Genomic DNA, 16,689 nt, shown 5'->3' on the forward strand with positions numbered 1-16,689 from the left:
TAAGTTAAAGTAATAACTTTATTCAGAGTGTGTGTGTAGGCCTGTGTGTTTTTGTTGTTTGTTACTTTCTGTAACTTTAGGTTTTATAGATTATGGCTGAACAGCCTAAATCTATATTGATGGCCACACGTCTTGGGGTTGAACACCTCACATCTGGTTGTTCCATTTGTGCAGGGTTCAACACTACTGTTTCTGCAGTTGTTCCCCTGTGGCACCCTCCTGCTCCTGGGACTCAAACTCCCGCTTCTGGAGAGGAGAGGATGTCTCCTCCTTCCCGGTCCCTGTGTGCTTCTCACCGGGTCCTGAGGAGGAGGAGGCTATCGAGGAGGCACTCCAGGCTAGCCTCTTCCAGATCTACCCATAGCCTTTCTCATCCTGGTCTGGACCGGATGATGAGAAGGTTCATCCAGGCCCAGATGCAGATGGCTCAACACCTTCTTTAAGCCTATTAGCCTGGATCCGAGCGGATCGGGGGGGGGGGTGCTCTTCGGGGCGCCCGTCTGTGTCGAGCGCACTGTCCATTGTCAGATCCTTTGGGGCCTTTGATGTAGTGGAGAGGGCTCTGTTGAGGGTCTCCTCTGCACTGGGCCAGGCTTCCACCATCCGCCCCTGGGACAGCCGTTGCTCCCATGGAGCAAATTGCTGCTGGCGAGGACTCCTCTGACAGCCCCCAGAGGAGGCCGGAGGCACATTGACTCCCAGAGTCTCACTGAAGACACGGACTTGGAGGAAGGGAAGGCTCCCCACGGTCACACCCCTGGTGGACCTTATTACCACCAGGGCGTGGAAGGAACCGGACACCGTGGAGCCAATTCCCAAAAGACCGGATAGGATCCTTAGTCCGCCTCCGACAGGACCCATTGGAGTAAGGGGCCTCCTGTAGATGCCATGTTGATGGCGGCGGCCACAAAGAGGGAACTGGCTCAGGAGAGTCCTCAGTCCACCCACCGAGCAAGGAGTCTCGGATGATGGACCGCTAAGCGGATGTTCAGTTCGGCGACCTTCGTAAGGGCTGAACTATTTGGCACATGTTATTCGGATGCAGCGAGATCTTATTAAGGAATTCCATTTCGGAGGAGGACAGAGTTCTGCACTCCACCAAAATGGCCACTCTTAGGTCAGTTACAAACAGGACTGGTCACTTTTCTGAGCTCAAGCGTCGTGCGCGTAACGCCCCTTTGATGGTTCTGCTCTGTTTGGCAAGACCGGCTTCTCTGCACCCCAGAGGCCCTATTCTAGGAACCAAAAGGGTCAGAAGAAGATGTGGTTCGAGCAGTCCCAGCCTGCTCCGGACAACCAGTCCTTCCGTGGCAGAGGAGGACAGGAGGACGCCGCCCTAGAGGCAGAGGGGCTCCCAGAAACTTCGGGTCCAGGGAACCTTTCTCTTTGCCCGACTGCTCTACTCTGGAGGCAGTCGGGCATGGGAGTCCATAACATCGGACCGCTGGGTTCTCCAAATCATATCCAGGATTCCTTTCCTTCACCTTCCAAAGTTGAAGTCCCTCCCAGACGCCCACCCAGAAATTGGCCATCTGCTAAAGAAAAGAGCCATCCAGCCCGTTCCCCAGACCAGATCGGATCAGGGTTCTACTCCAGATTCTTTTAGTGCCAAAAGACGGGGAACTAAGACCAATCCTAGACCTCTCTCTTGAATCTGGCAGTCCCCAAAGAAAAATTCGAATGGTCACTCTGCAATCTATTCTCCCCTTCTGGGAGAAAATCACTGGATGTGCTCGATAGATCTCAGGGCAGCGTACTACCACATCCTGATGGACAGGCGCCAGGAGGTTTCTCCGCTTCCGGCTGGGAGCCAGTCACTACCAGTTCGGGTCCTTCCCTTTGGTCTCACCACAGCCCCAGGGTGTTTACCAAAGTACTAGCAGTCCCACCTGAGGCTTCAGGGGTGCAGGTCTTTCCCTACCTGGACGACTGGCTCCAACAAGGCATCTACTTCTCTTGGCGAGACTCCTTTCTCCATCTTGCTTCATTTCTGGGCATCACAATAAATACAAAAGTCCAACCTGGCCCCACACAGCTCTTAGATTTCATAGGGGCCAGACTAGACACAAGGAGTTAGCCTTCCTCACTGCGGACAGAGTTCTAAATCTGCAGCTCCAGGTGCGGGCCATTCTCCATTCAAGTTCTGTTCCAGCGGAGTTGGTCCTGAGGGCTCTAGGGTCCATGGCTTGGCTATAGCACTTCTTCCTCTTGCCAGGCTCAATATGCATTCTACAGTGGACTCTTAGTACAGTGGTCATACCTTGCTCTCCCATGCATCATCCCATAGCGATCAGCAAGGCTTGCAAGCGGTCCCTCTTGTGGTGGCTCCACTCCCGGATCTCCACGGTGACGGCCGCCTGGGGGGGCACTTTTGGGCGGACAGTCCAATTCAGAGACCTTACTGCATATCAATGTTCTAGAGATGAGAGCAGTGCTCTTAGCGTTGCTAGCACTTCAGGACTTTCTTCCCTTGGGAACAATATTCAATCGGACAATATGTCTGTTGTCTGGTACATCAACAAGCAAGGGGAACAAGGTCTTACCCTCTTTGTCGAGAGGCCATGAGAGTTTGGGAATGGGCAATCTCCACCAATCGCTTTCTCATAGCAACGCATTCCGGTCGGTCCAACATCCTAGCGGACAAGCTCAGTCGCACCATTCTGACCCCAGTGGTCTCTCAATTGTCAAGTTGGGGAACCCTTCATGCGATCTTTTGCTTCTCCCTCAAACACCAAGTGCGACAGTTTTGGAGGTACCCCCAAGCTGGTGCATGCTTGGCCACCCGGTCTTCTGTATGCCTATCCACCCTTGCCTCTGATGCTGCAAGTTCTTCAGAAAGCCTCGTGGGTTGCAGAATGATTCTCATTGCTCCATTCTGGCCTCGACAGATCTGGTTCTCCTTCCTAAGGTCTCACTCGGTGAATCCTCCTTGGATTCTAGATCCCATTCGGATCTGATATCCCATCCATCCTGCAGAACCTGGACAACCTGAAGCTGACGCTGCTCCAGTTCCACTCTTGATAAGGACTCGGTATTTCTTCACCGGTAAAGGCTATTTTGGTGGGCTCATAAACCATCCACTAGAAAGGTTTACGAAGCAAATGGACAAGGCCTAAATCCCTTCACGGTTCCTCTCCTGTAGTGCTTGATTTTCTAACCTCTCTTTAATGATGGTGCCAGCAGTTCCACAGTCAAAGTTCAACTGGCGGCAATTTCTCACTATCACATTGGTCAAGATTCTAATCCTCTTATGTCAGCCAAATTGTGCAAAACATTTCTTAAAGGTACTTTCCTTCTCAGGCCCCTATAAAACAAGCAGTTCCTCCTTGGGACCTTTCTTTGGTCCTACAGGCCTTGACGTGGATCTCAAATTCTTGTCCTACAAGACAGCCTTTTGGTAGCCATTACATCAGCCAAGAGAGTTTCTGAACTTCAAGCTTTATCAGCTAAACCTCCTTACTTGGTATTTCATTGTCTCCTCAGGACCAATCCGTCCTTCCTTCCTAAAATCGCTTCTGAAGCAAACATCAATCAATCCATTAACCTCCCTGTTTTCTTCCCTAAGTATGAAAACAAAGGTGAATATAAGCTACACTCTAGATGTTCACAGGCAACTTAGATTTTATTCAACAGGACAGCTGGTCATAGGCAATCCGACCAGCTGTTTATTTCCTTTGCAAAATTCAATTTGGGCAAGCCAATTTCTAAAGTTTCTCTGTCCCGCTGGATTTCACAGTGCATTTTATTGGCTTATCTGTTCATGCCCATTCAACCTTCAAGGCTAGGATTCCTCTAGATGATATTTGTGCAGCAGCCGTGGGCTTCATCTCATACATTTATTTCTCACTATAAGTTGGATCTTGCATCTAGGGTAGAGCATCCTTTGGCTCCTTGGTGCTCCGGAATATCCTTCCATGATGGCCCAAGATTCAGGTAGCTGGGGACTTGAATATCCTACTTCAGATTTAGAAGTTATGTACTCACCATAACGTTCCATCTGAGTAGGTGTATTCCTTGTTACCCTTTTTAGGGTATTGTTGCTTTGGCAAACTCGATCTGAGGTCATGAGGGTAGAGCAGGGCATTATGGGTGAGGGGAGGAGCTGAGAGCTTGGATCCATAGCTGGTAAACCAGGTTGCAGACAAATGAATACACCTACTCAGATGGAACGTTATGGTGAGTACATAACTTCTAATTACCTTGCGCACTAATCCATTCTTCATGCCCAAAGTGGTAAATAAACTATCCTTAAACCACTCCATCCACTTACCTACCTTCTTCCCAATTCCAGCCAGCAACGTAGAGAGAATCCTTCATTCCCTGTGCGTTCACAGGCAGTTAAGATTCTACTTAGACGAGTCTAAGGTCCTTCAGACAGTCGCACCAATTCTTTATCTCCTTTCAGCCCAAGGCTCTGCACAAGGCAGTCTCCAAACCATTTCCTGTTGAGTCAGGAAATCAATTCTTTTTTGCTACTCTCACCATTGCAAAGGCTTTCCTCAATGTGTTAAAGCTCACTCAGCCAGGAGCATGGTTACCTCTAAGGCCTTTCTCAAAGGCCTAGACACAGCCTCCATCCTGGAAGCAGCTACCTGGTCTATGCTTCACACTTTCACCAAACACTACAAATTAGATGAAGTCTCCAGGGCCAGAGCAGGCTTTGCTAGAGCAATCCTGCAAGGATTCCTGGAATCCTCAACCTCTGCCTCTTCTCATCACTCTTCCTAAGCTCTGTGGTACTCTTCTCACACCATGAATACTGCAACGTTAGAGTAGGAGGATATAGAATAGTGTAAAATCTTAACATAACCATAGATGTCTTTCTCCATGTTGTATTATTCCTTCCCACCCGCCATACCCCCTGTTTTTCTCTTATTGCAGGGTCTGTCCTCTGACAACTGCATCCACTCCCAGAAGGCTTATCTGTTCAGCCTTACAGTGGCATTTGTTCCTTTAGCTGGCATCTTGTTCCCCTGTCAAGCCACTCCTCTGGGCTTCAAGTTCTGAGGTCTGTGCGTGCAGACATCACATTTAAGGTCCCTGGTTTATGGCCCTACGTGTGACGTCCCACGCACCGGCAGCAACCAGGCTTAAGCTTTTGTATAAGAGCTGATGTCAGATCTCCTGAGGTGGAAAATCCCACACCATGACTACTGCAACATGGAAGAGGACATCTATGGTTATGGTAAAATTTTGCACAACTATTCTATATACAAGTACTGTCTCACTTCCAGTTACATTTTGATTGTACTCAACCTGGCATGTGTGGTCTGTCCTCTACAGCCATTGTAGGTGTGACTTTTATATCCTTTTTACATGTTTTTTTTCCTTGACCAGAGTATTTTCTCATGTTTGAGAACTTAAATTTTATAGTTGGATGCATCCTCCTTTCTGATTTCCTAAAAGCCCCCTCAAAATAATTTAAGGCCATCCCAGTTAATGTACAGGACCCTTTCAAAGATGGTTGAGTAAATGGTTTTGTAGCTAATCTTTGTTAAAAACATGACATTTTTTAAGTTTAGATCGATTTATACTAAATAAAAGAAATATTAATGATAAAGTAATTACTGCAGAAAAAAGCTTATTTTATTGTATTTTTCTCTCTGCTGCCTTTCTCCTTTTAGGAAGCTGTATTTACAGATGCAGTTGGATTTGCAGACTTTGAGGTAATGTGTATTTGCATTAGCAGTATGTAAAAAAAGGCTCACTGTGTCACTGTTTACTTTTTCAATAAACATTAGCATTCATTTGTGAAAATTATTTTTGTTTGTAATTTTTTATTGTGTTGTCTTGTAGCAAGTACCATTGCATCTTTATTTTGGTGTGTTTTTCTGCAGTGATGTTGACCAGTATTCATCCACATTGAGGGCAATGCCCCTCTGTGTTTTCCATTATATCAATTTGTGCATGATGTATCTTTAACCTTTGATATTCCAAAATTAACATTTAGTACTTTGTATTCTGATCTTTATAATGAAATGATGTTTTTTCTTTGTAGAGTTCTGTTTTATTTCCAGTCTGACAATAGTGCACTTGTATTTTTCTGTTTAGAATGCATTGTAACATAGTTACAAAGTCTTTTGAATTTCTGTGTAAATATTTATTTTCCTGTTTCTGCTTATGCTATGCTGACCAGCAGGGCTTCCTGTAATAGACTGGCACTAATTCATTCTCTAGAGGTAGGGAGAACCCAAAGTGTGATATAATTTCAGATGCTATAGGGTGAAAACCTTCTAGAGGGGCCAGCATCCTAGCAGACATTGGGGATTTTCCATCCTCACTGGTATCCTGACACCGGAGGAAACGATGCATGTCCTAACTTCCATTCCCTCTGTGTAGACTTGGGCATTTATATTGCATATGCCCTGTCGATCTTCTCTTGTGCACTCCTGACACACAAGCAAGGGTTACCATCATGGTTTGGATGCCCTGCTCATGCTGCACACCAGACCACCACACACTGAGCCCTCTGATTCTCCCCTCCCAGCTCCACCAAGTGCCTGGGCTGTAGTAAGAACTTTATTCCTTTGACATCAGGGCAGGCTTCTTTGAAAGTATTTGAAGATCTGATGTCTTTTCAGTCAGAGTTCGTGTAGGCTATTGGATCTGACTTGCCAGCTTCCAAGACTTCAGCTTGGCAAGTTTTGCTTCCTCTACCTGTTACCCCCTTGCTTTACTAGAAATATGCCAGATATAGTTTGCTGCTGTTCTGTACAGCAGCTTGGTTGTTTGCTGCTTCTATGTATCCTATTTGTACATGGTTTGATTGCTACAATACCTGCATTTTTGGTAATTTAGTTTTGTGTGTGTGTAGTTTAATGTTTTTTTTTTTTTGTCTCATAGTTGCTGTTAGCTGGCTAGTTAGAGCAAGTTAGTGTAGGTGCTTTTTCCACCTTTCGAGACTTGTGGTGTTTGGTGGTGGTTGCTATGTTTTTTTGAGTGGGTAAGGTAGACATGGATAAAGGTTTCAAGAAATGTCTCCTGACTATAAGCTTCCCTCCCAGGATGCAATGACCATTGGGTTTACTGTCTTGGGGCCACTCACCTGGAGTCCCCTTGTGCCATTTGTGAGAGCTTCAGCTCTTGTGCAGTCAACAAGAGGAAACCTAAGCTTATTCTTAAAGGTGTTCTGCCTTTGGGATGCCCTTTATCGGCCTCCTCCAGCAAGGGTGAAAAGCAGGATCACAAGCAGACTAAGGACCCCAAAACTGGTTTTCCCTGCCTTCTATTTCTGTTTCTGGCCAGCCAGGTCTGAAAGTCATAAGACCCTTCCGATCACCTGGTGGCATCAGGTCCAACCCCTCTAACCAGTTTGCCTTTGGGACCAGTGTCTTGAAGTCAATCCCCTTCACCTCTGCTACCTCAGAGCCTATCTCCTTCAGCTTTTCTACCTCTGAGTCAATCCTCATTTTCTCCAGTCACTTGCAAGAAACTCTTACTGATCATTAGTGTTGAGCCCTTTTTTGGTGCAGGGGGAGGTCCTTCAGGAAGGGCTTTCTCCCCCCTTTTCTTCTCTTCACCCTCCACCATTCCTAATTATCTTCGTGTTTCACTGTTGCAGTCATTACATTTGGGGTTATCTGCTTGTAGGTAGCCCTCAACCGGCCTGATTATCAAAGTGTTGGGTCCTGCATCGGTTGCTGTCTCTTCTTCCATAACGTCAGGTAGTCAGGGGTATAAAGCATGGAGCCGACGCCATTACATCAGTCTTTCGTGCCTGAAGCAGAAGTAGTTTGCAAGTGCCGGTCGGCCAACTGCTGAAATTTTCATTTTTGAATTTCAGATCCAAAGTCTTCAAAAAAGCTAAGTACCCCGTTGGGGGATCCTTTTTCTTGCTCTAAACCGATGTCAGTAAAAGTTAACAATTGTATTTCTTGTGGAAAGCAAATACTTCATTAAGATTTTCATTCGTACTGCATTCTTTTCTTAGGCCCAGACCATGACATCCCTCGGTGTCGGTTTTGTGCCTTAATAAATCCTTGTACTATTCGTTGTTGGTTCATTTTCGCATCTATTTCGGTACTTGGTTCAATTATCCAGAAATGGATTCGGGAAGCAGTCCGACTACCGACATTCCGAAAAAACGTTAAGATAAAGACAGACACAGACTGCATAGGTCCATAGCTGCCGATGACGCTACCGTTAAGCTTGTCTCCAATTCGCTGGTACTCAGGCGCTTTCGCAGCTGCTGATAGCCGCTACTTCAGATTCGCAGGCCTCTACTGAGACCCATTCGGAGTCCGGTATGCTGTGAGATGCTTCTTCGACTATGGAACCTGCGTATGTCTCTACCTTGGATGGGTCCGGAGCCACTGTGCAGGCACCTGCTTCTGAGGGTGTATTCAGGCCTACTGACTTGCTTACTAAACTGACGCCATCTTCAAGACCTAAAACTCGATCATGCCTAGATGATGCCTTTTCGGAATCTAGCTTGGCCCCTGATTACCTCCTGCTCCCAGAAAACCTGATGGATATTATAGGGTTCCTGACTCTCACAAGTTCCTTTTTAAAAGTTCTATTGTGGATCCTGAGACCATTTCACAAGGACCCAAGGGCATTAAGGCTACTACTGGCAAAAATCCTACCCCCTCTGATAGAGATTCCAGGGCGCTGGATAGATGGTCATATGTTAAAGTATCAGCAGCATATTACTGGATTGCTTAAACAGAAAATGATGTTGATTCCTGACTGCTGAAAATAAGGATTTACTGGATTTAATGCATTCTGCTGAACAAGTTGGAAAACATACTTTGCAATGTGGTTTTGATTCACTAGAGGCATCCTGCTGTGCTGCTGTTATTGGGTGTGTAATTAGAAGGCATGTTTGGCTTAAGGAGCAGTCCTTGCCAAATCATGTTAAAGCTAAATTGCTAGATGCTCCCTTAAATCAGGACCGCCTCTTTGGCAACTAAGCAGAAGTACTTGAAAAGATGGAGGAAAAAGCTAAATCTATGCAAACTGTTAGATTTCCAGCAAGTACAGCCTCCAAGATTTAGTAGGCATTGGCTCTCTAAGAATTGGTCCTTTCCTGCCTCTTCCAGGCCTTCTCAGTCCAAACCCAGAACCAGCAGAACACCCAGGCTTCAGTCCCAGGGTACACACAGGACTAAGCAGTGGGGGGCTCCCACTTCCAAGTCAGGGAGTAGTAAGACTCTCCCCTATGGCAAGCCGTCTCAATGACTTAACTTTAAAACTTCCAAGCACTTCTCAACTGACTGCTCCTTTAGGGGGAAACATTGCTCTGCAGGCAAAAAACTGAAAACACATTACCCAGGGCAAATGGGTTTTAAATACAGTTTCCCAAGGATACAGATTTCACTTCCACATGTTACCAACCCCAAACGGTTGGCCAGATCTACCCCCAATTCAGTGGGCAGAGGCTCAAAAGCAAGTACTCTCTCTCTCAAGTGTAAGGGCTATTCAAACTGTACCAGAAGAGGAAAAGGGACAAGACTTGTATTCAAGACTTTTCCTGGTACCCAGAAAAGGCAATACATGGCGTCCTATCCTGGACCTTTCTATACTAAACACCTTTTTGGTGATCCCAAAGTTCAAGATGCTAACTCTTCACCAGTTGCTTCCTATGCTAGGCAAGGATGCCTGGTTGACAACACTGGATTTAAAGGAAGCCTACCTGCACATCCCAATCAGGGAATCCTGCAGAAGATACCTACGCTTCAAAGCAGGCTACATGCACTGTCCGTTCTCTGCACTGCCCTTTGGCTTATCTACTGCGCCCAGGCTATTCACAGAGTGCCTAGCTCCAGTCATTGCATTATTCAGGCAAAGAAATATTCAAATATACACACCTGGATGATTGTCTAATTCAGGCAGAAAGCCAGGGCATACTTTTGAATCATCTGGCATTTGTACAGAAGGTGCTAACTTGCCTGGGGGTACACCATAAATGAAAGGAAGTCGCATCTTGTACCCTGTCAACAAATTATATTCCTGGGAACAAGTTTGAACACAACTTCCCAGATGGCTTTCCTCATGTCAGAGAAACAAACTCATTTGGCAACTTACTTCAAACTAATGGCCACAAAAACACTATCTGCAAGGCAAATACTGCAAGCCTTGGGGTTCATGGCCTCCTGCATTCTCCTAATTCCATATGCAAGACTGCATATGAGGAAACTACAGTGGTATCTGTAAAACCTATGGTGTCAACATTCTCTGGATCTAGAAGCAATGATTCCTGTCATACCTTGTCTACAGTTAGAGTTCCTTTGGTGGGCAGAGGCCTGCCACCAAAATAAGGGACTACCATTCACTCTACCTCCTGCCGCCCAAACCCTAACAACAGATGCATCAGACTATGCATGGGGGACTCGCATGGCAGGTAAGTGCATTCAGGGACAATGGAACCCAAGTCAAATGCACCTGCATATCAATCAAAAAGAAATGTTAGCTGTACAGAATGCTCTGACAGCCTTCAAGGACCACATTCTTTCAGGACAATTAATTGTAAAGATGGACAAACACCACTGTTGTACATAAGCAGGGGCATACCCATTCATACCCCCTCTGCAGATTAGCCATGGCTTTGTGGAAAAAAGCCTTGAGCTACCAAGTGCATCTACAGGTTCAGTTCCTGCCAGGAAAACTAATTACACTGGCAGACGAACTAAGCAGAAATCTCATGCACCCACACGAGTGGAAACTGGAACAAAGGATTTTCAACATGTTGACAAGCAAATGGGGGAGCCCAGATATAGACCTGTTTGCCTCCCCTCAGAACTATCAGTTGGACAAATTTTGCACAAGGACTCCCCACAAACAAGCTTGGAAAGTGGATGCTCTTTCCTTCAGCTGGAAAAAAAATTGTCTATGCCTTCCCTCCTCTGCCTCTGCTCTCCGAAGTACTACTAAAGATCAAACAGGACAAACCAAGGACGATCTTGATCCCACCCTACTGGCCGCGCCAACACTGGTGTACCCCCTCTTGCACAGTGTCATGGTTTGCCCCATGGCACCTTCCTCAGACTCCGTCACTGTTGTCTTAGCAGGAGAACCAGATTCTGCACCCTCAGCTTCAAACACTGAACCTAGCAGCCTGGCTAATTAACCTAATCTCTCCTTTACCATCCCCTCAGTAAACCAGTGATAGATATCATTTTAGAGGCAAGGAGGCCTAGTACTAGAAAATCTTATGCTGAAAAATGGAAAAGATTCTGTGCCTGGAACCAATCTCAGGGGATGAGCACAGCAGCGCCCAATTTACCTCGGATTTTACAATACTTAACTGAGATGCTTCACGAGGGCCTGTCTTTTTCCTCCAAAATTTACACCTCAGCCATTTCAGCTCATTATAACACAGAACCTCCTCTCTTCTCTCATCCACTGTTCAAGCAGTTCCTCAGAAGGGCCAAAAATTTAAGACCACCCAGGAGAGCTCCAACCTCAGCATGGGACCTTAACTTTGTATTGGAAAAACTCACTCTACCTCCTTTTGCGCCAGCTGCAAGTGCAGAGTTAAAATTCCTTTCTTGGAAAACAGCCTTCCTTTTAGCAATCACTTCAGCAAGAAGGCTATCTGAATTGCAGGCCTTTATGGCAGTGGAGCCTTGAACCTAGCAGCCTGTCTAATTAACCTAATCTCTCCTTTACCATCCCTCAGTAAACCTCAGGACCAATCCATCCTTCATGCCCAAGGTAGTATCTAGTGTGACACTTAATCAGTCCATTCATTTGCCAACCTTCTTTTCTAATCCACAGAACAAAGGGGAACAGATACTGCACTCCTTAGATGTGCACAGACAGCTTAGATTTTACGTGGACAGGACTTAAACCTCAAAGAAAATCTGAACTGCTGCTGGTGGCTTTTGCTGCAGGGGCAGAGGGAAGGCCATTTCAAAGCAAACCATTTCTAAATGGATTGTCTATTCCATTCATTTCTGCTGTAAGCGCCATGGAAAACCTATCCCACAGGGGATAAGACCACACTCAACCAGGGCTGCATCTACCTCGACAGCCTTTCTCAGAGGTGTCCTTACCAGGGACATCCTAGCTGTACATACTTTCACCAAGCATTACCATTTGACAGTTTTCTCTAAATCCAGAGCTGGCTTTGCCACTGCAGTCTTGCAGGGTCTTATAGCTGGTCCTAATGCTATCTAATTACCTCCTCCCATCCTTAGCTTTGGGAATCTACCCAAATGTGATGACTGCAACTGTGAAACACGAAGAACATAGTACAGTTTTGTACACTTACCATAAATGCAGATGTTAGTGTATTCACTGTTGCAGTCCTGGTTACCCTCCCTCCAGCCCCCTGACTTCTATGAACTTATACCTCTATTCTTGTTTACTATGCTTAAAGCTTTTTGGTGTATTTGCTTTTTTGTTGGAGGTGTAACCTTGTAGATAACCGCTTCCCATTACATCTGGGGCAATAAAAACTGATGTGATGGCGTCGGCTGCATGCTTTATACCCCTGATTATCTGACGTCATGGAAGATGAGACAGCAACTGACGCAGGACCCAAGACTTTGATAATCAGACTGACTGAGGGCTACTGCAAGCAGATAACCCCAAATGTGATGACTGCAACAGTGAATGCACTCTAACATCTACATTTATGGTAAGTGTTCAACTGTACTTTCGAATGTATTCACTGTTGCAGTCCTGGTTTCCCCTCCCTCCATCCCCCTTTATTCTCTTTCTCCTTGTATTACCATTTTTCCTTGTTTCCTTACAAAGGGATATATTGGTATTTATTTTCCACTGGTGGGGTTCTTCCACCAGAACCTGGCCTCCTACTTTGGGGGCACCTGACAGGTTAGGACAAGAAAAACTGATGCAATGGCGTTTGCTGCCTTACTTTATACTACTGACGACCTGACATCTGTCCTCAAGCGACAGCAACCGATGCAGAAGTACTGAGTCTCTGGTATTCGTCCCGGCCGAGGGCTACCCTGGCAGGGATAATCCAAATGTGATGACTGCAACAGTGAATACACTCTAACATCTAGATTTATGTTAAGTGTACACAACTGTACTTTCCTACAAGTTCTGGGACTCATGGCAGCCACAGTCCCCATGCTCCTTCTAGCCAGGTTGCACATGAGAAAATTTCAGTGGTACTTAAAGAATGTATGGTCTCGGCACCAGCACTCCCCGACACAAGCAAATCCCCTTTCCGCCCTGCCTAAAGTCAGAATTGAAGTGGTAGATCCAACATATTCTCTGCAACCAAGGCATTCTCCTGCAACTCCTTCCCCTGTGCGATCCATGCGCACAGATGCATCAGATCTAGGGTAGGGAGCAACTCTAAAGGGTTACAGGGTTCAAGAATCTTAGACCCCTGCCCTACAAAAGCAACACATCATCAGGGAGATGACTGAAGACTAGATGGTCCTTCAGGCCTTTCTTCAAGCCGCCTTCACATTCATACACTCAACACCACAGTCATGTGGTACCTGAACAAACAGGGAGGGACAAAAGCCTACCTCTTTTATAGGATAACCCTGCAGATTTGGGAGCTAGCCATCTAACACAATCTCCTCCTGCAGACCTCTTACATCCTCTGTCAGGAAAACAAACAAGCAGACTTGCTCAGCAGAACATCCTCCCACCTTCATGAATGGATGCTAAACAGGGAAACCTTTCTAGACATAGTCCACCGGTGGGGCACGCCTCACATGGATCTGTGTGCGTGCCCCCAAAACAGACAAGCAAATTTTGCAGTAGGGATCACATCAGCCCGGAGAGTGAATGTCTTCAGCTTTCCGTGGAAGGGGATGTTCCTTTATATTTCCCCGCCCCCTTCCCACTAATACAAAAGATCCTTCTGAAAATCAAGAAGGACAAACCTCAAATCTTGCTGGTGACTCCCTACTGGCCAAAGCAACACTGGATGTTCTTAGTGTTTCACTGTTGCAGTCATCACACTTGGGTTATCTGCCTGCAGGTAGCCCACAGTCGGCCGAAATACCAGAGTCTTGGGATTTCTGGGTCGGATGTCGTCGCCTCTTACATGACGTCAGGTTGTCAGAGGTATAAAACATGCAGCTGACGCCATTACATCAGTCTTTCTTTCCGAGAAGGAGCCCGAAGCAAGTGCCGGTCAGCCGGTACCTGAAATTTTATTTTTTTTTTCGAGTTTCAGACCTGAAGTCTTCTAATGCTAAGTACCCCGTTGGGGATTCTTTTTTTCTTGCTCTAACCGATGTCAGAAAAAATTAACAATTGTCCTGCCTGTGGAAAGCAAATATCTCAGAGATTTTCATTCTTACTGCGTCACCTGTTTAGGCCCAGACCACGACATCCCTAGCTGGCAGTTTTGTGCCTTGTTTAATGCCCGAACCATTCATCGTCGGGCTATTTTTGTAGCTAAATTCTTTCGCGCTCATTCTCCGTATGCCGAAATGGCTTCTGTAAGCCATCCGACTACCGATCTTCCAAAAAAGCACAAAGACAGACCGCATAGGTCAAAAACTGCTGACGACGCTTCCGTTAAGCTTGTCGCCAGTCTGCCTGTACTCAGTGTGATGCCTTTGCAGTCCCTGATGCCCACTTCTACAGAGTCGCAGGCCTCTGCTGAGACCGTTTTGGAGTCCGGTATGCCACTATATGCTTCTTCGACTGTGAAACCTGCGGATGTGTCTACCCTGGATGGGTCCGGAGCCGCTGTGCAGGCACCGGCTTCTGAGGGTGTATTCCGGCCTACCCATATTCATATTAAACAGACATCTTCATTTCCTACTAAAACTACCGAGTTTCTCAGGCCCCAGAGTTCACACTACACCTAGAAATCGGACGTCCAAAGCGCATGTTCATCCTCCCATGCCACAAACAAATGCTTATAATGGCTGAAGAAGACCTTATTACTCTTTAGTGGAATCCAGCCTTCCCCTGCCAAAAGACAAAGAATTGAATTTTCTTCTGATTCTACAGACCAGAAGTCTGATTACTCTGAACCTTTTGATTACCATGACATACCCTTATCTACCTATGAGGATTCAGATGCAGAGGAATCCATTCCCTCTGCCTCCCCTCCAGAGGATTTCTCTTTTGGTGAAACCTTGCATACTTTGAGAGCATTTTCACTGGGAATGCCAAGACTATCCTCAGTCCAAAAAGCAACTTAGGGAATTTTTAGATTTGTCTCAGTACAGGCGTTTAGCTATACCCCCTGTTCTGAATATTGTAGATGATGTCTTCGTGGAGTCCAGTCTTACTCCTGATATTTTACCACCAGCTCCTAGAAAACCTGACTGGTACTACAGAGTACCTGACTCTCACAAATTTCTCTCTAAAAATTTCACTGCAGATCCAGAGACCATTTCCCATGGACCTAAAGACATTAAGGCTATTACAGCCAAAATCCCTACCCCTTCAGACAGGGTTTCTAGAGCTTTAGACAGGTGTGAGGTAAGAAGGTATATACCTCTGCAACACTTGCCATCAGGGCTTTGAATTGCCAGTTTCACATGTTGAAGTACCAGCAGCATATTGTGGAACTAATAAAACAAAAAAGATTGTACAGAAAATAAAGATTTACAAGAGTTACTGTATTCTGTATAAAAGAAGTATAGTACCAAAGCACATATGAAACATCCAATATATACGAAAGGCTGCTGTAACAGGAACAAAGTCCACAAACAATCCTTGAGATGAGACAAACGATTTATTGGAAGTAAAAATAATGAGCGCTTTCGCGTGGTGCCATCCACGCTTCTTCAGATAAATCATTTAGGCTTATGTGAAGGTTATATACAACCGCTCAAGGCGGGAAAGTCTGCTCATTAATCAATTAATTAACATTTAATTACACTGAAAAACGTTAGGAAGTTTAAAAACAGTGAAAATTTTAACCATTGAAGTGCACTTGCTAGCTCAAAACTCGAGCTGTTGTTTACTTTTATATGTGCAAGAAACACTCTTCGTGTTTTTATATAAATCTATAAACACGATGTCAATAGAACAAAAATGTATACATATAAATATCTGTTTAAATTATAAATTTATAATTATATACTTGTTAAAAACACTCATATAGTACTACTAATCAGGACATATCAAATATATATATGAACTCTATATTAATAACTATGAATTAATGTAACTTTATTAATGTTAATCATATTTGATGATATCATTATATGAAATATATAATATAAAATACAGAACACAAAGCTTGTCCATAGTTATTAATAACAATATTATGCATCCATGATAACATATGTAGAATATCCATGAATGTTATATATACCTCATGTAAAATCAAGAGATGATGTAATATATTTGCTTTTTAACAGTTGTACTACATTTATTAAATTCATTGTAAAAGCAATATCTGCATGTATATATATACAAAAAAACAAGTAAAGAAAATATATAAAAGAGAATAAAAAAATATATATATATCTATCATGAGTATGAAGCCTAACTTATTACTTCCTAGATATTAACAGGGGTTTAATGGACACCTGACTATTGAGTCCCGGCTCAATGTGTGCGCCCAAACGGAAAATCCATTCAAGCTCCATTAATGCCAACTGATTCTCTTTGTCCCCACCTCTTTCGTTTTGATTCATTATTTGCAAAACTCTAAAAGAGAAAGAGTGTGTAGGAAATTCTATAACATGTTTGGCCAACGCATTATTTATCTATAGCTTTACGTATATCATAAAGATGATTATAAATGCGTTCCTGCAACCTTCTTTTTGTTAGTCCCACGTAGAA

General features: G+C 44.9%; 1 protein-coding gene across 1 annotated transcript in view; it reads left to right on the forward strand.

Annotated features, from left to right (window-relative positions):
• Positions 1 to 16,689, forward strand: part of LOC122810428 (zinc finger protein 638-like) — a 996,881-nt gene that overhangs the window by 332,658 nt on the left and 647,534 nt on the right. The window contains exon 3 of the mRNA XM_044082041.1: positions 5,625 to 5,666. Within this exon, the coding sequence (XP_043937976.1) occupies positions 5,625 to 5,666 (42 nt within the window). The remainder of the gene's footprint in view (positions 1 to 5,624; positions 5,667 to 16,689) is intronic.

This window comes from Protopterus annectens, chromosome 8.part1 (assembly GCF_019279795.1).
Source record: "Protopterus annectens isolate FY-2018-M chromosome 8.part1, PAN1.0, whole genome shotgun sequence".
NCBI lineage: Eukaryota > Metazoa > Chordata > Ceratodontiformes > Protopteridae > Protopterus > Protopterus annectens.